General features: G+C 46.7%; 2 protein-coding genes, 1 long non-coding RNA gene and 1 pseudogene across 3 annotated transcripts; all 4 read right to left on the bottom strand.

Moving 5' to 3' along the window:
* Positions 1 to 4,002: 4,002 nt before the first annotated feature.
* On the bottom strand, positions 4,003 to 6,746 carry LOC143008996 (zinc finger protein RFP-like). The gene is made up of 3 exons (XM_076160984.1): positions 6,640 to 6,746; positions 6,386 to 6,480; positions 4,003 to 6,274 (listed from the first exon to the last, which is right to left on the bottom strand). The coding sequence occupies exon 3, from the start codon at positions 6,235 to 6,237 to the stop codon at positions 4,810 to 4,812; it is 1,428 nt and encodes a 475-aa protein (XP_076017099.1). The 5' UTR covers positions 6,238 to 6,274; positions 6,386 to 6,480; positions 6,640 to 6,746; the 3' UTR covers positions 4,003 to 4,809.
* Positions 6,747 to 9,159: 2,413 nt separating this feature from the next.
* Positions 9,160 to 14,209, bottom strand: LOC143008992 (uncharacterized). The gene is made up of 3 exons (XR_012964643.1): positions 14,021 to 14,209; positions 10,733 to 10,984; positions 9,160 to 9,479 (listed from the first exon to the last, which is right to left on the bottom strand). It is a non-coding gene; the product is annotated as an uncharacterized LOC143008992 (long non-coding RNA).
* LOC143008991 (E3 ubiquitin-protein ligase TRIM21-like) lies at positions 11,126 to 14,024 on the bottom strand. The gene is made up of 2 exons (XM_076160981.1): positions 13,764 to 14,024; positions 11,126 to 13,652 (listed from the first exon to the last, which is right to left on the bottom strand). The coding sequence occupies exon 2, from the start codon at positions 13,613 to 13,615 to the stop codon at positions 12,188 to 12,190; it is 1,428 nt and encodes a 475-aa protein (XP_076017096.1). The 5' UTR covers positions 13,616 to 13,652; positions 13,764 to 14,024; the 3' UTR covers positions 11,126 to 12,187.
* A 2,525-nt stretch (positions 14,210 to 16,734) lies between the features above and the next one.
* On the bottom strand, positions 16,735 to 19,318 carry LOC143008995 (serine dehydratase-like; annotated as a pseudogene).
* Positions 19,319 to 23,071: the final 3,753 nt, after the last annotated feature.

The following is a 23,071-nucleotide window of genomic DNA, read 5'->3' as shown; positions in this document are numbered from 1 at the left end:
GCACAGCCATAGTCCTTCTGGATTCAAGGGCGTCTAAGGTCACCGGAACACTTTCAGGTCACGTCTCATAAGCTGGTTGTAATTCTGATCATTTATGAATCAGAATCAGCTGCTCTGGATCTTTCCTCATCAGATATCAGTCAACGTTCAGGAAAAACGTCTTCTTGCTGTATGAACTCGACTCAGGCGAAGCTCAGCTGCGATCTGTTCTCTGCGTCAGACGTCACGTGGAGAAGTGGATGCTGCTTCCTGACATCACAGCTCCATCTGTACCCGCTCACGCTAAATAGGTTTGCGTGCGGCGCAGGCAGAACGTCTCATAAGTGCTTGTTTCATGAGCTGCAGCGCTCTGGATTCCTGGTATTCTGATCTAAATCTCTCTGTCATTGCTTTGTGCTGCTGCTTCGTCCCCCATTTCCTCACCAGGATCATTAAGCCTCCACTCGTTTCCATCCAATCAAATCCTAATTAAGCTTCTGCCCCCATCGCCGTCCGGAGCAGTAAGTCGAAGTGCCAGCCCTGCTCTCCTGCTCCCCTGCTCCCTTGCTCCCCTGCTCCCTTGCTCCCTGCACTCCTGCTCCCACTGAGCAGAACATAAACACGATGTTCCTCCTCCTCTAAACACACAGCTGTTGCATTTTGTCGATGTCGATGTGAACTTGCTACAACAGGACGATAGAACCCATCAATGTCAAGATACGATTAACACTCGCTAGTCATCACTGCGTTGCCATGGAGACGTGCAGCAGCTGCCGAGCTCTACCTTGTGACTCCTTGTCAGAAACATGAGCAAGTAATCACCAATGGTGGCAACTCTCTCTCTCTCTCTCTCTCTCTCTCTGTGCTCCTGGTTTTAGAGCCGCCCTCTCATTGGACGGGATTTGAACACAGCAGCGTGTGTTTCATAACACGCTGGAACACATCAGGTGCTGATCTAAAAGACAGTGGCTGAGTTCAGAACTGATGGATCTGTGATAGAGGGGCTGGCAGTGTGTTTGAGAGAGTTCAGTGTGTATGTGTGTGTGTGTGTGCGTGTGTGTGTGTGTGTGTGAATGTGTGTGTGTGTGTGTGTGTGTGTGTGTGTGTGTGTGTGTGTGTGTGTGTGTGTGTGTGTGTGTTTCCAATACAGCTGCCGAGAGTAGTTTGTTTTAAAAAATTAAGAAATGCAGAAGAAACATTTCCAATATGAACAATGATTGCTTAATGACATTTGAGGACACACAGCTTCTTCACCAATATGACAGGAAAGTGTGTGTGTGCGTGCCCATAGCCACCATAGTCATGCATGCCCCCCACACACACACACACACACATATATATATATATATATATATATATATATATATATATGGAACCATACACTCTGCTGTTTCCTTCTTCATCCATTCTTGTTTACTTGGTTCTATTTTTAGCAGCGGCGGCGGCGTCGGGCTCATGTGCCGGCCTCATCAGAGCAGCTCCATCCTGTTGTCATAGAAATGAGCGAGTGTGACCAGGTGGAGAGAGAGAGAGAGAGAGAGGCTGTTAATAACCGTCAGTCACTGAGCTACATGATGGTCCATTAAAACAGCACCTGGCGTGTCACCGTCCCTCCAGACCTCCTCTGCCTCTGAGCCTTCTTCACCATGCAGCCATCATGGCTCCCTTTGACCTTGGGTTGAGCAACGTCTGCTTTCCAGGGAATTACCCAATGACCTCATGCTTCGGCTGTTACAGCGTCACTGTGGAAATTGGTTTTCCAGCGGCTCCACACACTCCTGATTGCCTGAGAGGTGTTTCATTACAGCGAAGTTTAGATCAGGATCATTCACTTCCTCCAAACAAGAATGGATGCTTATCGCTTAGCAACAAGTATCTGAGTGTTTTTTATTGGTCATAAAAAACACCCCTCAAGGTTGAGTTGTGATGTGTGTATTCTGTGTGCCATTCACACACACTACAAAGCATTATGGGATGTCATCTAGAAGAAATCTCTTTAAGTCTCCACTTCCTGTGATTATGTTACTTAATTCTTTATATTTAGAGAGCAAGAAAACAAATATAGAATCCAATCTGACTCTGACATCAACATTGATCACATATATATGAATTGAATTTGAAATAAAAGAATAGATTCCCTATTGGAATGTTGTTTATTATAAAGATCCTATAAATGCTTGATTGAATGCATTTTTCTATGGTTCAATCAGTTCACCCCTGTGTTTCAGTGCTCAGCCTGTGTGTGATCGCTCCCCTGCAGGCTCTGCAGCTCAGACAGAACACAGAGGAGCCGTTTCCATAGTAATTCCTCCTTAGCCTAACACATATGGATGCATGATTACCGACATGTATAGAGGATTAATTAAGCAAAACGGATAGAATGATAAATGACTTGTCTGACTATCAATCAATCAATCAATCCATTACCCCTTATGGCTCGGCCTTAGTCAATATACAGGTCAGGTATGGGAACGCACTGTACTGTAGTGTCTGTTATGAATGACGAGCAAGGGCGACACCATGTGGACAAATCAAGGAAGTGAACAAAAAGACAGTGTCTTAAACGTTCATAAGAATATGAGTGAGTTTCACTGCAATCTGCAACAATTTCAATTTTCATTTTCATTGCAGTGATTCCTAATGATTGCATCTAAAATAGTTCATGAAATTAATACAGTTATTGATTTCTTATTAGCCCACACACACACACTTTAAGTGTGTATTTTCTCTCTGAGCTTAGCCAGTTGTTTCATGTCGATGCCGCAGCCACCGCACACAATCACCAGCAGGGGGCGCAAAGGGGTTGGAAGGCGACCTAGAAGGAAAGAAGTTATTGAGGAAAATGTATAATCTATAAAGTTTAATATGCCAGAAGTGTAAGAGAGAAACACGGTCCTCATCTGGGAGCGCACACACACACACACACACACACACACACACACACACACACACACACACACACACACACTCACACTCCTGCACCAGTCCAGTCGTTTGTAATTCTATCGGTCGGTTTCAGTCTCTGAGCCCAAACCCGAACCCCCCTCCGCTCCCTGACCTCCCGCTGTGAGGCTCAGTCACACACTCTGATACTTCAAGCACAGCAGGAAATAACAGAACTCTTCCCCGCGAGTACAAACAGCTGATACGCGTCGCTGTCCCTTCAGCACCACACACACGTCGAACACGTTTCTACTCTCACACACAAATCCAGCCGAAAATAAACTTTTACCGATCGAACACGAAGCCGCCGCCATCTTTCCGGATCATCCTGCACTTTTACGGATCGATCAATCGGCCCGACACGCGCCGCATTTCCAGCTGAAGTTAATTAGGAGCGGAGGAGCGGAGAGACGTTATTGGCCTACTTACCATCAATCGCCATGATGTTCTGTTTTGGATTCGACCAAAGCGGGCGGTGAAGAAGGGGGAGCGGACCATTGTGAGGCTGGAAGGAGGGGGGGAGAGGGAATGGTACAGTCCAAGGCAGGAGGAGGACAAGGAGGGAGAGGTGGATGAAAAGGAAGAGGAGGGAGAGGTGGATGAACAGGAAGAGGAGGAGGGAGAGGTGGATATAGAGGAAGAGGGGGAGGCAGAGGAGGAGGGGGAGGAGGAAGAGGAGGACTGCGAGTAGGAGGGAGCAGAGGATGGAGAGGTGGATGAGGAGGAAGAGGAGGAGGAGGAGGAGGATGTCAGTGTATAAACATGATTTAAAGACAAGATCGACTCTATTTACATCAAATCAGGAACATCAGAGGAAGAGAGAAGTTGAAGTTAGTGACTGCACTTTAATCGGTTTGGAGAAGAAAAAAATCAGAATTTTACAAAACGGAAGCCCTAAATCTTTCCTATGGGTCCAGACTCATAAAGGTGTGTGGTTTATGTTTACAGCTCTGGTGTCCTCTGAGCTCTAACAGGCTCATGATTCTGCTGCTTCCTGCCAGACACTAAATCACAGCCAGCAGCTTCCTCACGTGTAAATCACTCTGAAGCACCGCTGTGCTTCCTGAGTGCAGACGACAGCTCTGACAATCAAAAGAGAAAGATTTGTAGTTTCAGCCAACAGTCAGGATCATCAGGGTTCAGAGGATGAATCACATGACGACAGCTGACATGTAGTCACGTTCTCCAATCTGCCTCAGCGTGAGTCTGAGCGTTAAACACACCATAACAACATGAAAAAAATCAAATATATATATATGAAAAATTCATACGGTCGGCCCTGATGAGAGGATTAGATCTATGTGCTGCTTCTTGCTGCAGCTGTACACAAACCAGAGGGTGGAGAAGAACTTCAGCACAAGGTAACGGCCTGGAATCAACACAATCATTCATATTGAACTCTGACCCCAAAACATAACCCCACAAGAACACAAAGAGCCCCTCAGGTTTATGTGATCAGAACCTCTTATGACCTCATGACACTCAGGTCACCATTTGTAGTTTTCAGCTCAACAAAACTATCAAAAACAGGCAGTGTTGCTCTATAATATGAAACACACTCGGGTCCTTCTGTCTACAAGGGCGTCTGAGGTCACCGGAACACTTTCAGGTTCCGTATGCATGTAAGTGTGATCAATCAAACCTTTTGATCACACTTACATGCAAAGACTTTACTAAAAGCTTCTGATTGATTAATAAATGAACAGTAGTCGCAGTTCTTAGATCAGTGTGAGTAAATTGTTGTGTTACAGCGGTAAGACGCAACCAGAAACAAATATGATGTCATCAGAATGTGAAGAAAAGACAAAGTAAAGAGGGAAGACCAGCTGATCCTCTGTACTTTAGTTCCTTTAAAGCACAGAATGGTTTCATATAAACTCCTGCAGGTTAGGCAGAGTGACTGACAGCTGAGATGATCAGAGGGGCGGAGTTTGTACCATCCTCATAAGGACTGGCACAGAAGAATGGGAGGAGCTTATGAGTGAAGGAGCAGCCAGTGAAGGAGAAGATCAGAGCTGGAGCATCCACGTCATAGAAGGAGACCAGACCCTCCTCATAGTCCACAAACACGCCCACCTTCTCTGGCTGTGACTTTAGACTCAGAGGGACACGAGGTTCAGCAAGAGCTTCATACTCTTCATTCCACAACCCTAAAGTCCAGTAACCACGCTGAGGCCTCAGTCTGACTTCTCCCTTCCTCTGGCTCGTCTCTCTGGTAACTCCTAAAGCCCACGCTCCCTCTCCATTGACCTGAACCTCAAAGTAAAATCTTCCAGAGGAGAAACTCTGCTTTCCTAAAACAAAACCATATGTATCAAATCTCTGTGGGTTGTCTGGGAGATTCTTCTGTGCTGCTTCATCACCAGAGTAAAATTGTTTCTCATCATCAGACAGGATCAGACTAGGATGAGCTGTATCAGGATCCAGTGTCACGTCCACTGCAAACTGCTGGATCCTCCTCAGCTCCACCTTCAGCAGCTTCTTCAGCTCTTCACTGATGGTCTCCTCCAGCTGAGCCACAGCTTTCACCACACTCCCCTCGTGTGACCTTTGATGGACTGTGACCTGTGTCAAGTCCTTAGTGGGAGGAGCAGAGCTGATGGATGAGAAGCTCTGGAAGATGTGGAGGGGATCTTCAGAGAGTAGGAGCTTCTCTGCCTCAGCAGCTCTCTCTCTCTGTCCAGAGAGTTCCTGCTGCAGCTCTTTGATGAAGTCTTCAGTCTGTTTCTCTGTGCTCCTCTGCTTCTCCTTCACAGTCTCAATGAAGTCGGCCTGGACTTTCTCCACAAGCTGCTTCAGAGCGGTGAAGACCTGATCTCCATCTGCTCTCTCTCTGTCTGCAGCTTCCATGCTGAGCTTTGCTGACTGTTTCATCTCCTGGATCTTCAGTGGTGTCAGCTTGATCTTCTGCTGATGTTCAGCCACCATCTTCTCCAGCTCGGACTTCTTTCCTTCATATCCTTCTTCCAGAAGAACAAACTCATGGTTCTTGTGGTCTAAAACAGGACAGAGTGAACACACACAGGTCTGGTCGGTCTCGCAGAAGAGCTCCAGAGGTTTCTTGTGCTTCTTACACAACCTGTCCTCCAGGTTGTCCACAGGATGGATCAGCTGGTGTGATCTCAGGCGTGCTGCTGTCCGATGAGGCTCCAGATGAGTCTCGCAGTAGGAGGCCTCACACTTCAGGCAGGACTTGATGGCCTTTAGTTTGCTTCCAGTGCAGACGTCACACTGGACTTCTCCTGGTTTGGCAGCTGGTCCCTCTGATCTTCTGCTGGCTTCGTTTTGCCTCGACTGTCTGAACTCAGCGGCCATCTGAGATATGAACGTGTTCACCTGTAGCTCAGGTCTTCTAACACAGAGCACACACAAACTGGACGTTACTGTCCCAGTATTATACTGGTCACGGTATAATTATTTACATGCCGTCATCGGCCGATGACGGCAAACAGGCTGCACTCACTTCACTTCCTGTTGTTGTGGTTGTCGTGGTTGCGGCTCCGTGCTGCGACTCACTGACGCAGCTAAACACTCACTTCCTGCCGCTGTTTTCTTGCTCTGACGGTAAAAACTGCCATGTGTTTACAAACACCAACGTGTGTGAACCAGAGCCAAGCCTTTAACACTGAAGCAGTAAGTGAGAGCAGTGAAGTGAGAGCAGCTCAGCCTGGACTTCATGCTGCTGCTGCTGAAACTCAATATTCTGTCTGCACTCACCAGAGTTTGAGTCTGAGACGCTGCAGAGACAAACTTGGACAAACTTCTGAGTCTCCGGCTTCTCGTCTGCTTCAGTCGAGGCTCTGCTGGACTCTGACTGACTGACTGACTCGTTTCTGGAAAGTGACGTTAGCTTCTCCTGTTGCTCCTCCCCCTCCCCTTTCTGTAGATGTTGTTCTCTCACTGCTGAATGAGTGAGCGAGTGTGTGTGTGTGTGTGTGTGTGTGTGTGATATCATACGGAGGATGGACACTTTATTCGTGGTTTTGTCTTCTAGCCTTACCTGATAGTAGCGTTGCTATGGTTACCTGAAGTGAAAGTCTGTGCTGAACTATTGATCACCTGAAAGTCAAACATGTTTCCAGATTTGATACCAAACATGAAATCACTTCAAGGCAAACAGCTGACACGACCTCATCCAAACTTTATTGTTTTTGTTTCAAAAATCCCTGTAAGTGACAAAGACCAAACACAGAATTCAGTCTATTCATTTTTTTTGCTATTTGTTTTTATTGAAGCAAACATTTTACATGACATCATTTTTAGAGAGAGAGAGAGAGAGAGAGAGAGAGAGAGAGAGAGAGAGAGAGGTTGTATTATTATTACTGTTGTTGTTGTTAAACTTTATACGTAGACCCTGAGGTAAAATAGGTAATATGAGGTACAGGTAGATTGAAACTAAAACAGCTGGAAGCCGCGGCCTCTGCAGGTTGTGAGAACATGGCACAGTAGTGTGGAGGCAGAGTCCAGGATGGCATCAGAGATGTTGATGCGATGATCTCATAGGGTAAATACAGTTTTTACAGGATGATGTCAAACAGCAATGTAGGCTACTACAAATCTCATCTTAGGCTGTGGTCAAGAGAAGGAGAGGAGAGAGAAACAATAAAACAAAACAAAGAGAGGATATCCCACCCTGAGACCCAACCCAACCCCACAGTCACACAACCCTGCACCCATACAACCCCATCCTGGCCTGCCTGGGATGTCAAATAAAATGAAAAAATAAAAAGGAAGTGTTGGGTGTTCAGGTTTTCAGTCACTGGTCTGGCACAGCCATAGTCCTTCTGGATTCAAGGGCGTCTAAGGTCACCGGAACACTTTCAGGTCACGTCTCATAAGCTGGTTGTAATTCTGATCATTTATGAATCAGAATCAGCTGCTCTGGATCGTTCCTCATCAGATATCAGTCAACGTTCAGGAAAAACGTCTTCTTGCTGTATGAACTCGACTCAGGCGAAGCTCAGCTGCGATCTGTTCTCTGCGTCAGACGTCACGTGGAGAAGTGGATGCTGCTTCCTGACATCACAGCTCCATCTGTACCCGCTCACGCTAAATAGGTTTGCGTGCGGCGCAGGCAGAACGTCTCATAAGTGCTTGTTTCATGAGCTGCAGCGCTCTGGATTCCTGGTATTCTGATCTAAATCTCTCTGTCATTGCTTTGTGCTGCTGCTTCGTCCCCCATTTCCTCACCAGGATCATTAAGCCTCCACTCGTTTCCATCCAATCAAATCCTAATTAAGCTTCTGCCCCCATCGCCGTCCGGAGCAGTAAGTCGAAGTGCCAGCCCTGCTCTCCTGCTCCCCTGCTCCCTTGCTCCCCTGCTCCCTTGCTCCCTGCACTCCTGCTCCCACTGAGCAGAACATAAACACGATGTTCCTCCTCCTCTAAACACACAGCTGTTGCATTTTGTCGATGTCGATGTGAACTTGCTACAACAGGACGATAGAACCCATCAATGTCAAGATACGATTAACACTCGCTAGTCATCACTGCGTTGCCATGGAGACGTGCAGCAGCTGCCGAGCTCTACCTTGTGACTCCTTGTCAGAAACATGAGCAAGTAATCACCAATGGTGGCAACTCTCTCTCTCTCTCTCTCTCTCTCTCTCTCTCTCTCTCTCTCTCTCTCTCTCTCTCTCTCTCTCTCTCTCTCTCTCTCTCTCTGTGCTCCTGGTTTTAGAGCCGCCCTCTCATCGGACGGGATTTGAACACAGCAGTGTGTGTTTCATAACACGCTGGAACACATCAGGTGCTGATCTGAAAGACAGTGGCTGAGTTCAGAACTGATGGATAGAGGGATTGGTAGAGGGGGCTGGCAGTGTGTTTGAGAGAGTTCAGTGTGTATGTGTGTGTGTGTGTGTGTGTGTGTGTGTGTGTGTGTGTGTGTGTGAGTGTGAGTGTGAGTGTGTGTGTGTGTGTGTGTGTGTGTGTTTCCAATACAGCTGCCGAGAGTAGTTTGTTTTAAAAGATTAAGAAATGCAGAAGAAACATTTTCAATATTAACAATGATTGCTTAATGACATTTGAGGACACACAGCTTCTTCACCAATATGACAGGAAAGTGTGTGTGTGCGTGCCCATAGCCACCATAGTCATGCATGCCCCACACACACACACACATATATATATATATGGAACCATACACACTCTGCTGTTTCCTTCTTCATCCATTCTTGTTTACTTGGTTCTATTTTTAGCAGCGGCGGCGGCGTCGGGCTCATGTGCCCTCTGCCGGCCTCATCAGAGCAGCTCCATCCTGTTGTCATAGAAATGAGCGAGTGTGACCAGGTGGAGAGAGAGAGAGAGAGAGAGACTGTTAATAACCGTCAGTCACTGAGCTACATGATGGTCCATTAAAACAGCACCTGGCGTGTCACCGTCCCTCCAGACCTCCTCTGCCTCTGAGCCTTCTTCACCATGCAGCCATCATGGCTCCCTTTGACCTTGGGTTGAGCAACGTCTGCTTTCCAGGGAATTACCCAATGACCTCATGCTTCGGCTGTTACAGCGTCACTGTGGAAATTGGTTTTCCAGCGGCTCCACACACTCCTGATTGCCTGAGAGGTGTTTCATTACAGCGAAGTTTAGATCAGGATCATTCACTTCCTCCAAACAAGAATGGATGCTTATCGCTTAGCAACAAGTATCTGAGTGTTTTTTATTGGTCATAAAAAACACCCCTCAAGGTTGAGTTGTGATGTGTGTATTCAGTGTGCCATTCACACACACTACAAAGCATTATGGGATGTCATCTAGAAGAAATCTCTTTAAGTCTCCACTTCCTGTGATTATGTTACTTAATTCTTTATATTTAGAGAGCAAGAAAACAAATATAGAATCCAATCTGACTCTGACATCAACATTGATCACATATATATGAATTGAATTTGAAATAAAAGAATAGATTCCCTATTGGAATGTTGTTTATTATAAAGATCCTATAAATGCTTGATTGAATGCATTTTTCTATGGTTCAATCAGTTCACCCCTGTGTTTCAGTGCTCAGCCTGTGTGTGATCGCTCCCCTGCAGGCTCTGCAGCTCAGACAGAACACAGAGGAGCCGTTTCCATAGTAATTCCTCCTTAGCCTAACACATATGGATGCATGATTACCGACATGTATAGAGGATTAATTAAGCAAAACGGATAGAATGATAAATGACTTGTCTGACTATCAATCAATCTATCAATCCATTACCCCTTATGGCTCGGCCTTAGTCAATATACAGGTCAGGTATGGGAACGCAATGTACTGTAGTCTGTGTTATGAATGACGAGCAAGGGCGACACCATGTGGACAAATCAAGTAAGTGAACAAAAAGACAGTGTCTTAAACGTTCATAAGAATATGAGTGAGTTTCACTGCAATCTGCAACTATTTCAATTTTCATTTTCATTGCAGTGATTCCTAATGATTGCATCTAAAATAGTTCATGAAATTAATACAGTTATTGATTTCTTATTAGCCCACACACACACACTTTAAGTGTGTATTTTCTCTCTGAGCTTAGCCAGTTGTTTCATGTCGATGCCGCAGCCACCGCACACAATCACCAGCAGGGGGCGCAAAGTACAAACAGCTGATACGCGTCGCTGTCCCTTCAGCACCACACACACGCCCAACACGTTTCTACTCTCACACACAAATCCAGCCGAAAATAAACTTTTACCGATCGAACACGAAGCCGCCGCCATCTTTCCGGATCATCCTGCACTTTTACGGATCGATCAATCGGCCCGACACGCGCCGCATTTCCAGCTGAAGTTAATTAGGAGCGGAGGAGCGGAGAGACGTTATTGGCCTACTTACCATCAATCGCCATGATGTTCTGTTTTGGATTCGACCAAAGCGGGCGGTGAAGAAGGGGGAGCGGACCATTGTGAGGCTGGAAGGAGGGGGGGAGAGGGAATGGTACAGTCCAAGGCAGGAGGAGGACAAGGAGGGAGAGGTGGATGAAAAGGAAGAGGAGGGAGAGGTGGATGAACAGGAAGAGGAGGAGGGAGAGGTGGATATAGAGGAAGAGGGGGAGGCAGAGGAGGAGGGGGAGGAGGAAGAGGAGGACTGCGAGTAGGAGGGAGCAGAGGATGGAGAGGTGGATGAGGAGGAAGAGGAGGAGGAGGAGGATGTCAGTGTATAAACATGATTTAAAGACAAGATCGACTCTATTTACATCAAATCAGGAACATCAGAGGAAGAGAGAAGTTGAAGTTAGTGACTGCACTTTAATCGGTTTGGAGAAGAAAAAAATCAGAATTTTACAAAACGGAAGCCCTAAATCTTTCCTATGGGTCCAGACTCATAAAGGTGTGTGGTTTATGTTTACAGCTCTGGTGTCCTCTGAGCTCTAACAGGCTCATGATTCTGCTGCTTCCTGCCAGACACTAAATCACAGCCAGCAGCTTCCTCACGTGTAAATCACTCTGAAGCACCGCTGTGCTTCCTGAGCGCAGACGACAGCTCTGACAATCAAAAGAGAAAGATTTGTAGTTTCAGCCAACAGTCAGGATCATCAGGGTTCAGAGGATGAATCACATGACGACAGCTGACATGTAGTCACGTTCTCCAATCTGCCTCAGCGTGAGTCTGAGCGTTAAACACACCATAACAACATGAAAAAAATCAAATATATATATATGAAAAATTCATACGGTCGGCCCTGATGAGAGGATTAGATCTATGTGCTGCTTCTTGCTGCAGCTGTACACAAACCAGAGGGTGGAGAAGAACTTCAGCACAAGGTAACGGCCTGGAATCAACACAATCATTCATATTGAACTCTGACCCCAAAACATAACCCCATAAGAACACAAAGAGCCCCTCAGGTTTATGTGATCAGAACCTCTTATGACCTCATGACACTCAGGTCACCATTTGTAGTTTTCAGCTCAACAAAACTATCAAAAACAGGCAGTGTTGCTCTATAATATGAAACACACTCGGGTCCTTCTGTCTACAAGGGCGTCTGAGGTCACCGGAACACTTTCAGGTTCCGTATGCATGTAAGTGTGATCAATCAAACCTTTTGATCACACTTACATGCAAAGACTTTACTAAAAGCTTCTGATTGATTAATTAATGAACAGTAGTCGCAGTTCTTAGATCAGTGTGAGTAAATTGTTGTGTTACAGCGGTAAGACGCAACCAGAAACAAATATGATGTCATCAGAATGTGAAGAAAAGACAAAGTAAAGAGGGAAGACCAGCTGATCCTCTGTACTTTAGTTCCTTTGAAAAACAGAATGGTTTCATATAAACTCCTGCAGGTTAGGCAGAGTGACTGACAGCTGAGATGATCAGAGGGGCGGAGTTTGTACCATCCTCATAAGGACTGGGAGAGAAGAATGGGAGGAGCTTATGAGTGAAGGAGCAGCCAGTGAAGGAGAAGATCAGAGCTGCAGCATCCACGTCATAGAAGGAGACCAGACCCTCCTCATAGTCCACAAACACGCCCACCTTCTCTGGCTGTGACTTTAGACTCAGAGGGACACGAGGTTCAGCAAGAGCTTCATACTCTTCATTCCACATTGCTACAAGCCAGTAACCACGCTGAGGACTCAGTCTGACTTCTCCCTTCCTCTCGCTCGTCTCTCTGGTCACTCCTAAAGCCCACGCTCCCTCTCCATTGACCTGAACCTCAAAGTAAAATCTTCCAGAGGAGAAACTCTGCTTTCCTAAAACAAGACCATTTGTATCAAATCTCTGTGGGTTGTCTGGGAGATTCTTCTGTGCTGCTTCATCACCAGCGTAAACTTGTTTCTCATCATCAGACAGCATGAGCTTAGGATGAGCTGTATCAGGATCCAGAGTCACGTCCACTGCAAACTGCTGGATCCTCCTCAGCTCCACCTTCAGCAGCTTCTTCAGCTCTTCACTGATGGTCTCCTCCAGCTGAGCCACAGCTTTCACCACACTCCCCTCGTGTGACCTTTGATGGACTGTGACCTGTGTCCAGTCCTTGGTGGGAAGAGCAGAGCTGATGGATGAGAAGCTCTGGAGGAGGTGGAGGTGATCATCAGAGAGTAGGAGCTTCTCCACCTCAGCAGCTTTCTCTCTCTGCTCAGAGAGTTCCTGCTGCAGCTCTTTGATGAAGTCTTCAGTCTGTTTCTCTGTGCTCCTCTGCTTCTCCTTCACAGTCTCCACGAAGTCGGCCTGGACTTTCTCCACAAGCTGCTTCAGAGCGGTGAAGACCTGATCTCCATCTGCTCTCTCTCTGTCTGCAGCTTCCATGCTGAGCTTTGCTGACTGTTTCATCTCCTGGATCTTCAGTGGTGTCAGCTTGATCTTCTGCTGATGTTCAGCCACCATCTTCTCCAGCTCGGACTTCTTTCCTTCATATCCTTCTTCCAGAGGAACAAACTCATGGTTCTTGTGGTCTAAAACAGGACAGAGTGAACACACACAGGTCTGGTCGGTCTTGCAGAAGAGCTCCAGAGGTTTCTTGTGCTTCTTACACATCCTGTCCTCCAGGTTGTCCACAGGATGGATCAGCTGGTGTGATCTCAGGCGTGCTGCTGTCAGATGAGGCTCCAGATGAGTCTCACAGTAGGAGGCCTCACACTTCAGGCAGGACTTGATGGCCTTTAGTTTGCTTCCAGTGCAGACGTCACACTGGACTTCTCCTGGTTTGGCAGCTGGTCCCTCTGATCTTCTGCTGGCTTCGTTTTGCCTCGACTGTCTGAACTCAGCGGCCATCTGAGATATGAACGTGTTCACCTGTAGCTCAGGTCTTCTAACACAGAGCACACACAAACTGGACGTTACTGTCCCAGTATTATACTGGTCACAGTATAATTATTTACATGCCGTCATCGGCCGATGACGGCAAACAGGCTGCACTCACTTCACTTCCTGTTGTTGTGGTTGTCGTGGTTGCGGCTCAGTGCTGCGACTCACTGACGCAGCTAAACACTCACTTCCTGCCGCTGTTTTCTTGCTCTGACGGTAAAAACTGCCATGTGTTTACAAACACCAACGTGTGTGAACCAGAGCCAAGCCTTTAACACTGAAGCAGTAAGTGAGAGCAGTGAAGTGAGAGCAGCTCAGCCTGGACTTCATGCTGCTGCTGCTGCTGAAACTCAATATTCTGTCTGCACTCACCAGAGTTTGAGTCTGAGACGCTGCAGAGACAAACTTGGACAAACTTCTGAGTCTCCGGCTTCTCGTCTGCTTCAGTCGAGGCTCTGCTGGACTCTGACTGACTGACTGACTCGTTTCTGGAAAGTGACGTTAGCTTCTCCTGTTGCTCCTCCCCCTCCCCTTTCTGTAGATGTTGTTCTCTCACTGCTGAATGAGTGAGCGAGTGTGTGTGTGTGTGTGTGTGTGTGTGTGTGATATCATACGGAGGATGGACACTTTATTCGTGGTTTTGTCTTCTAGCCTTACCTGATAGTAGCGTTGCTATGGTTACCTGAAGTGAAAGTCTGTGCTGAACTATTGATCACCTGAAAGTCAAACATGTTTCCAGATTTGATACCAAACATGAAATCACTTCAAGGCAAACAGCTGACACGACCTCATCCAAACTTTATTGTTTTTGTTTCAAAAATCCCTGTAAGTGACAAAGACCAAACACAGAATTCAGTCCATTCATTTTTTTTTGCTATTTGTTTTTATTGAAGCAAACATTTTACATGACATCATTTTTAGAGAGAGAGAGAGAGAGAGAGAGAGAGAGAGAGAGAGAGAGAGAGAGAGAGAGAGAGAGAGGTTGTATTATTATTATTGTTGTTGTTGTTAAACTTTATACGTAGACCCTGAGGTAAAATAGGTAATATGAGGTACAAGTAGATTGAAACTAAAACAGCTGGAAGCCGCGGCCTCTGCAGGTTGTGAGAACATGGCACAGTAGTGTGGAGGCAGAGTCCAGGATGGCATCAGAGATGTTGATGCGATGATCTCATAGGGTAAATACAGTTTTTACAGGATGATGTCAAACAGCAATGTAGGCTACTACAAATCTCATCATAGGCTGTGGTCAAGAGAAGGAGAGGAGAGAGAAACAATAAAACAAAACAAAGAGAGGATATCCCACCCTGAGACCCAACCCAACCCCACAGTCACACAACCCTGCACCCATACAACCCCATCCTGGCCTGCCTGGGATGTCAAATAAAATGAAAAAATAAAAAGGAAGTGTTGGGTGTTCAGGTTTTCAGTCACTGGTCTGGCACAGCCATAGTCCTTCTGGATTCAAGGGCGTCTAAGGTCACCGGAACACTTTCAGGTCACGTCTCATAAGCTGGTTGTAATTCTGATCATTTATGAATCAGAATCAGCTGCTCTGGATCGTTCCTCATCAGATATCAGTCAACGTTCAGGAAAAACGTCTTCTTGCTGTATGAACTCGACTCAGGCGAAGCTCAGCTGCGATCTGTTCTCTGCGTCAGACGTCACGTGGAGAAGTGGATGCTGCTTCCTGACATCACAGCTCCATCTGTACCCGCTCACGCTAAATAGGTTTGCGTGCGGCGCAGGCAGAACGTCTCATAAGTGCTTGTTTCATGAGCTGCAGCGCTCTGGATTCCTGGTATTCTGATCTAAATCTCTCTGTCATTGCTTTGTGCTGCTGCTTCGTCCCCCATTTCCTCACCAGGATCATTAAGCCTCCACTCGTTTCCATCCAATCAAATCCTAATTAAGCTTCTGCCCCCATCGCCGTCCGGAGCAGTAAGTCGAAGTGCCAGCCCTGCTCTCCTGCTCCCCTGCTCCCTTGCTCCCCTGCTCCCTTGCTCCCTGCACTCCTGCTCCCACTGAGCAGAACATAAACACGATGTTCCTCCTCCTCTAAACACACAGCTGTTGCATTTTGTCGATGTCGATGTGAACTTGCTACAACAGGACGATAGAACCCATCAATGTCAAGATACGATTAACACTCGCTAGTCATCACTGCGTTGCCATGGAGACGTGCAGCAGCTGCCGAGCTCTACCTTGTGACTCCTTGTCAGAAACATGAGCAAGTAATCACCAATGGTGGCAACTCTCTCTCTCTCTCTCTCTCTCTCTCTCTCTCTCTCTCTCTCTGTGCTCCTGGTTTTAGAGCCGCCCTCTCATCGGACGGGATTGAACACAGCAGTGTGTGTTTCATAACACGCTGGAACACATCAGGTGCTGATCTGAAAGAAAGTGGCTGAGTTCAGAACTGATGGATCTGTGATAGAGGGGCTGGCAGTGTGTTTGAGAGAGTTCAGTGTGTGTATGTGTGTGTGTGTGTGTGTGTGTGTGTGTGTGTGTGTGAATGTGTGTGTGTGTGTGTGTGTGTGTGTGTGTGTGTGTGTGTGTGTGTGTGTGTGTGTGTGTGTGTGTGTTTCCAATACAGCTGCCTAGAGTAGTTTGTTTTAAAAAATTAAGAAATTCAGAAGAAACATTTCCAATATGAACAATGATTGCTTAATGACATTTGAGGACACACAGCTTCTTCACCAATATGACAGGAAAGTGTGTGTGTGCGTGCCCATAGCCACCATAGTCATGCATGCCCCCCACACACACACACATATATATATACATATATATATATATATATGGAACCATACACACTCTGCTGTTTCCTTTTTCATCCATTCCTGTTTACTTAGCAGCGGCGGCGGCGGCGGCGTCGGGCTAGTGCTCGTCATTCTGTGTTATGAATGACGAGCAAGGGCGACACCATGTGGACAAATCTAGGAAGTGAACAAAAAGACAGTGTCTTAAACGTTCATAAGAATATGAGTGAGTTTCACTGCAATCTGCAACAATTTCAATTTTCATTTTCATTGCAGTGATTCCTAATGATTGCATCTAAAATAGTTCATGAAATTAATAGTTATTGATTTCTTATTAGCCCACACACACACACTTTAAGTGTGTATTTTCTCTCTGAGCTTAGCCAGTTGTTTCATGTCGATGCCGCAGCCACCGCACACAATCACCAGCAGGGGGCGCAAAGGGGTTGGAAGGCGACCTAGAAGGAAAGAAGTTATTGAGGAAAATGTATAATCTATAAAGTTTAATATGCCAGAAGTGAAAGAGAGAAACTATTATTAATGCTGATGAGTTAGTATGAAATGAATGTTCAAATGTAAGTGACTTAGTCTGTGTTTACCTTCCTCCTGTAATCTGAGGATAACTCCACTGTACACAGCTGCCAGAGCGGCTCCACACGCCAGCTGCACCAACACACGCTCCTCATCTGGGAGCACACACACACACACACACACACACACACACACACACACACACACACACACACCATGAGCATAGAGATCAATAAGACCAAAGCATGCACAGATAGATTCAAATCTAATAAATGAAGGTCTGACCTAGGAAGGTTTCCACGGCGTGCAGCGCCTGCAGGTCGGTGACGACCTCAGATATGATGTTCAGCTCACTGCTCTGGCTGTACTCAAAGGCTTTGGTGCAAACTGTCTTTGATCCCAGACACTTGGCCTCACTGAGTGAAGACGGACGGACGGAGGTGAAGATGTTTGCTGAAAACACTTTGACATATTCAAGAAAAGTCCTCTGACCTGGTGATGTCATCCAGGGTGACCACCTTCCCCGCCTTTACTGCTGCATTGGAACAGTCGGCCCCCACGGCGACGATCGGCACGTCTGCCCAGCCTGCCTGTATCAGGCCCTGGACGACCCCGCAGAGGAGCCCCCCTCCCCCCACAGACAGCACCACGGCCCCGGGCTTCACTGTGGGGCCCAGGGAGGCCGCAACCTTCGTGATGACGCTGGCATGACCCTGCCTGAGGGGTGTGAGTGTGTCTGTGTGTGTGTGTGTGTGGGGAATGAGATACAGAGAGGGTTTGGTTTAAGTACAGGGAAGTAACTATTATACTTATTAATAAAAGGAGTGTGTGTGTGCGTGCGTGCGTGCGTGCATGCGTGCGTGCGTGCGTGCGTGTGTACCATAGCAGCGGGTGATCAAATGCAGGAATATAAGTTAGCCCCTCAGTTTCCGTCATCCCACACCTGCAGCAGAAGAAAACTGTTACAACTGATTAGTTGTAACAGGTGGAATAGCTTATTTACACGTGTAATAGCTTACTTCACCTTGCCTGTAATTTTGACAGTAGCTCCTTGATCCTGGAGCTTCTGGACCACCAGCTGGGGAGAGGAGGTGGGAATCACTATAGTGGCAGGCAGACACATTTTTCTGGATACAAAGGATGCAGCGAGCCCGGCACTACCACCTAGAAGAGGACACAGAATAACACAACATGACACTGCAGATGAGACTGGGCTGTACTGATTGTGTGTTATATTGTGCATTTGAACACAGAGTTTATCAGAGCATAACTCACCTGAAGCACAGGTGACTCCTTTGGACTTTGTGGCGAGTTGGAAGGTCATGATGAAGGTTGAATGAAGGTGAGTGTTCTCAGTTCATACTGTATCAGTAGTCAGCACCAGGAGTCTATCCGGGCCGGTACCTGCTGGCAGAGGTGTCCGATGCCGCGGATCTTGAAGGATCCGGTGGGCTGTGAGCTCTCCATCTTCAGGTAGACGGTGGTTCCGACCCGTTTCGACATGCCGGCGCTCTCCAGCAGAGGTGTGTTGAGGTGGAAATGCTCCGACATGACGCACCTGAGACAGAAACACAGACCGGACAGAATACAGAGGAGATAGAAGTGTGCAGCTTCTTCACTCCAGCATCACTTTGTGAATCAGAACATTCCTGTGGCGTCTCATTTCACTTTCCAATGCCTTTAAAATTATTCTGTTTTTATTTCCTGTTCAATTGTCTTTGAAGTGATTTATGTACATCACTTTGAAGCACCTTGGATATGAAAATGAACTTCTAGTGTTGACTCATCTTGTCTGGTTAAGGGCACGTTCAATCATGTGAGTACATTAAGCACAATACTGCAAAAACTGCGGACTTTATGATCAATGTCAGACCTTTGATGAACTCTGCTCGCTACCGCCCTCTATCGGGGGTTTTGTGAAAGCACGAGTTTCTGAAGCGTCCACTGATGCTTTCTGCTGAGATGATAAAGCCGTGATGATAAAGAGTAGAGCTTTTCCTCGTGATTACTATTCATAACATTAACAACAATATGATAAATAAATGATAACAAACATTTACGTACCTTTACTAAAGCAATAAAGGAGTCAACTAAGGAGACAGAGAGCCGAAGAGAGATCAACACGGGACCTGTAAGGAAAACAACTGAGCTGGTTACGCAACACCCACAGAAAAGTTAAAAAATAATAAAATGAATCATCTGAGGTGTGTAATAAATTAAAACAAAAGCAGAAACGGACTTTAACGTGGCAGCGCTGCACCGGCGCATCTTAGGACGAAGCACAGAATCTCGTAAATGATCGTAAATATGCAAAGATAAATGTTTACTTACGTTTATTTAAAGTTTCTCGTCAGGACAACAAACGATGAAGGACTCAGACAATTCAATAAATCCCACAGTAATATAAACACCTCGTACTAAATCTATTCTATTAGCTGGCACAAAAGCGCAAACTTGTGTGTGCTTTCAAAATATAAACATTTGTAATCCTGAGGTAGTCTGAGAAGAAAAAGAAAGGAAGTCCTTATTTCACAACCACTGTGGTCAGGAGAAGAACATCCAGGTCGTCGTCAAAGTCCGAATAGCTTCTCGAGGGTGTCAGAGAAGAAGTCATTTATCCCTGAGTTTTCAGCTGGTGACTCAGGGACGTCACACTTGCCAGGGCTTTGGTGACAGGACCGTCTGGGAAAGTGTTATTGGGGATGAAAGTACAACATGCAGATCCAAACGTGGCACACACACCCCCTTTTCAGCTAAGATCATGTCGAGGGCTATCCTATTCTGATAGGTCATCAACGTGGTGTGGGCCATTTGTTCAGTCATCCCTTTTACAGCATCCCGTGTGTAATTGACAAATCTCTGTTGATCATAATAGAAGTAGTTAATCCAATCACCATTTTTTATCAATTGTGGCCCACCAGAAAAACAATGATTCAAACACCGCTTCCACTTAGTTCCTAGCTCTGTTCTTGTCTGGAACACTCCAAAGCACCCCAAACTCATCAATATACACTTGTGGGCCAAATGACCCCTTGGTGAGGTGAAAAAGGTTGAGCTTCTCTTGAAAAGATCTGTAATCAGATACAGGGAACCTAGGGAGAGACATTATTAGCAGTTGTATCACATTATGAGGTCTCCACACAGCCATCAGATGTCCAATAAGAACCAATTGTGATCTCTTGCCCTTGTGATAAAGATTAAGACACTTCATTTGTCATATCATATACAATTCAACTCTGTCCTGCACACACAAACACATTAACACCTTCTTGTCATTTCCCCCTTTTGTTTCTGATACAACACGGCGTCCACAATGCCGTGTCTTTCAGAAACTCCAATGGAAGGTGTTGATGTAGTCCAGTACTGGCAATGCAGCCGCATGCGCCATGGCTTGCTCGATGGTGATGAGTGTTTGAAGATCCATTTGACCTGATAAAGGATGGGTGAATATTCAGCTTGAGGGCGTGGGTTATGGTGATTGGGGAGGGGGTTGGATGCGCTGTCTTCGGGCCTTGTCAATAGTGACCCGGGTTGTAAGGGTCACCTGTGGGCCGGGCATACATGGGCATCTGTGGGGCGTATGGGGGATGGTGCGGTGGGCGCTCAACTGTTCCCTGTCCTCCATTCTGATATTCCGTTGCTGTCCGAAGTTTGGACTGCTGCCATGCATATTCCATGTAAGGGCACTCTCGGACCCAGTGACAAGGATCCAAACAATGAAAACAGACTTTGTTGAGGGGCTGTCGACGTAGTGCTGCTCTTCTTCCTCCTCTGTCTTTTCCTGAACATCCACGGCCACGTCCTCTTTGATTGCGTGGACCATTCTGGTACCGGGTGGAATACATCTGGGGTTGTGGAGCATATGGATAGAAATGCATACCATATGAGGCCGGCTGAGGAGGGACCCAAGCCTGGGGTGCTACAGGTGGAGGGGGGGCTAGCCGGGCAGGGACGGCTGGGGAAGGGTGTTCGGGGACCACTGGGCATATTTGAACAGGGGGGACTGACTTGGTTTCCTTGTCAGTATTGATCAGGGCAATCAGCATTTTCAACAACCTTTTCTGGTGTGTGTTAATCTCTGAGACCTCTGAATGTTCTGGCTGAGAATGCCGTTCAGTGTAATGTGCCAACACAGCTCGCCATTTGTCGTGGGTTTCTTGGTCTAGTCCTACAACATCTTCCAATTTAGCCTGGACCTGCTGGGGCAGGGAGCGTATCACCGCTGCTCGGAACATTTGGACCGTGGCACTGTTTGGCAATTCAGTGTGGGGCATTGTTCCAGTAGTGTCGTCCCACTGTTCAGCACAACTGTTGAGGAACACATGGAAGGATTTTCCCTTGACCCAATCAAATCGCTGCAGGTTGGAGACTTTCAAAATCTGAGGGAAGCGTCGTCGCAGTTCAGTCCAATATGCAGTCCTTCCTCTGTTGAAGGGCTCCGAGTCTGCTACTCCCATGAAGCGTAGCCGTTCGTCGATGTCATTAACTGTTTCTCGTCCTAACAAGCATCCCAGCATGGCCCGGAGGTCTCCCATGGCCAGGAAGTCACTTGAGGTGAGAGACTCAAACTTTCGAATCCACTGGACTGCTCCTTCTACCAGAGGGGGCAAGCTGGATGCGAGGCCCTCCATGTCTCGATGCTTCCATGGAAAGAAAGTGACATTTCCAGCACTGTCTGGCAGCAGAGGGCACATGAATTGTGCGGGAGCTATGCTTGATTCTTCAAGTTCATGTGTGGCCTTATTTCTCATAGTATGAGATCTTGTTGTTGTTCCCATAGAACTGCGTTTCCGGGTCAAACGCTCTTCTCCACGTATATTGTGTGTTACCCTTGACCTGGTGAATGGGGGGCTGCTTTTTTGTTTTGACACATCAGGAGAAAAAGGAAGGTCATGATAGCTGTTGGCGTTTGTGTCTTGTTCGTGTGCCTCCCATTCCTCCTTGCTCTTGAAGGGATTCCGGGAGGAGTCAAAAGGAGCGGGGGAGATTTTCAGGAATCCTTGATGCATGTACGGGGTCAGGAAGGGGTCGTGGGAGTTCCTTGAGGGGTCCAGACGCCTGGACCATTCGGAAGTGACAAAGGTCAGAGGCGTAGACTGGAGTCTATGTGGCATAGAGCAGGCACTGCTATGTGGGAAGCAGCGTCTTTTCCCGCCGTCATCACTGTTGCTCAGGTTTTCCTCAGGTCTGTGATCGTCCTTGTAGTGGACTTTCCTGAACCTGCCCACCTCTCTTTCCAACTCTTGTTCAGCCTCATGTGTCACAGTTAGATGAGGCGTCTTGGGCCTGGCTCCCAAACCACTCCTTTGGTAAGCGGATTCCTGCATCTGAATTAGCAGTTCCTCTGAACAGGCCAGGCGTCGTTCAGCTTCTCTCTGTTCACCATGTATTTGTTCCATGTCGTCTTGAACAGCTTGGTTTGGAGCCGGTTCCAAGTCCAAGACACCTGAACTCACTTTGTAGAGGGGGGCCATGGTGATTGTCCCTTCGGGATATGGAGGGGGCTTCACTGGAGAGGGCTTCTCATATTGAGGGGGGATGGGATATAGTGAGGCAGTAGGGGATAAGGGAACTTTCCCGGAGATCTCTTCAAACTTGTTCCGGTTTTGCTGTTCCACTTGATTGGCGGCTCGAATCTTCTGCGTGTGGTCTTTGCCTTGCTTGGCTGTCCCCCATGATTTCTTTCCACCTGCCTCCCATTTCTTGGTAGCTTCTGTAGCTGCTGCATTAACGGTCAAAAGTTGCTCTGACGCACTCAGTGGAAGGAGGAGGCGCATCAGGTTTGGGCCACAGGCCCCTGTCTTCCCAGTCAGACAGGAGGCGTTCCAGATGTTGTCGGGTTTTATCTCTTTTGTCAGGATCCGTACCTGACATGACACGTGTCAGAGTGGCCTCAGTGTAGGACTTGCAGGTTACAAATTCAGCCATGGCTTTCCAAGTCTTTTTCAAACGTTGTAATTATCTTATGTTTTACTTATTTAAAAAATAGAGAAAATTAAAAAGTAAAGTCTAAAATGAAAACATTCGATTAAAAATTTTAAAGAGAAAAAAATAATAAATAAAAAAAAAACAAAAAAAAAAAAAACAGAAATCCAATGTAATAGTTATTTTTCGTGATTCACCAACAATTAAT

Source organism: Genypterus blacodes, unplaced genomic scaffold (assembly GCF_046128005.1).
Source record: "Genypterus blacodes isolate CSIRO-AG114 ecotype Tasmania unplaced genomic scaffold, CSIRO-AGI_Gbla_v1 ptg000109l_1, whole genome shotgun sequence".
Lineage (NCBI taxonomy): Eukaryota > Metazoa > Chordata > Actinopteri > Ophidiiformes > Ophidiidae > Genypterus > Genypterus blacodes.
This window is presented reverse-complemented; position numbering and strand designations above follow the sequence as displayed.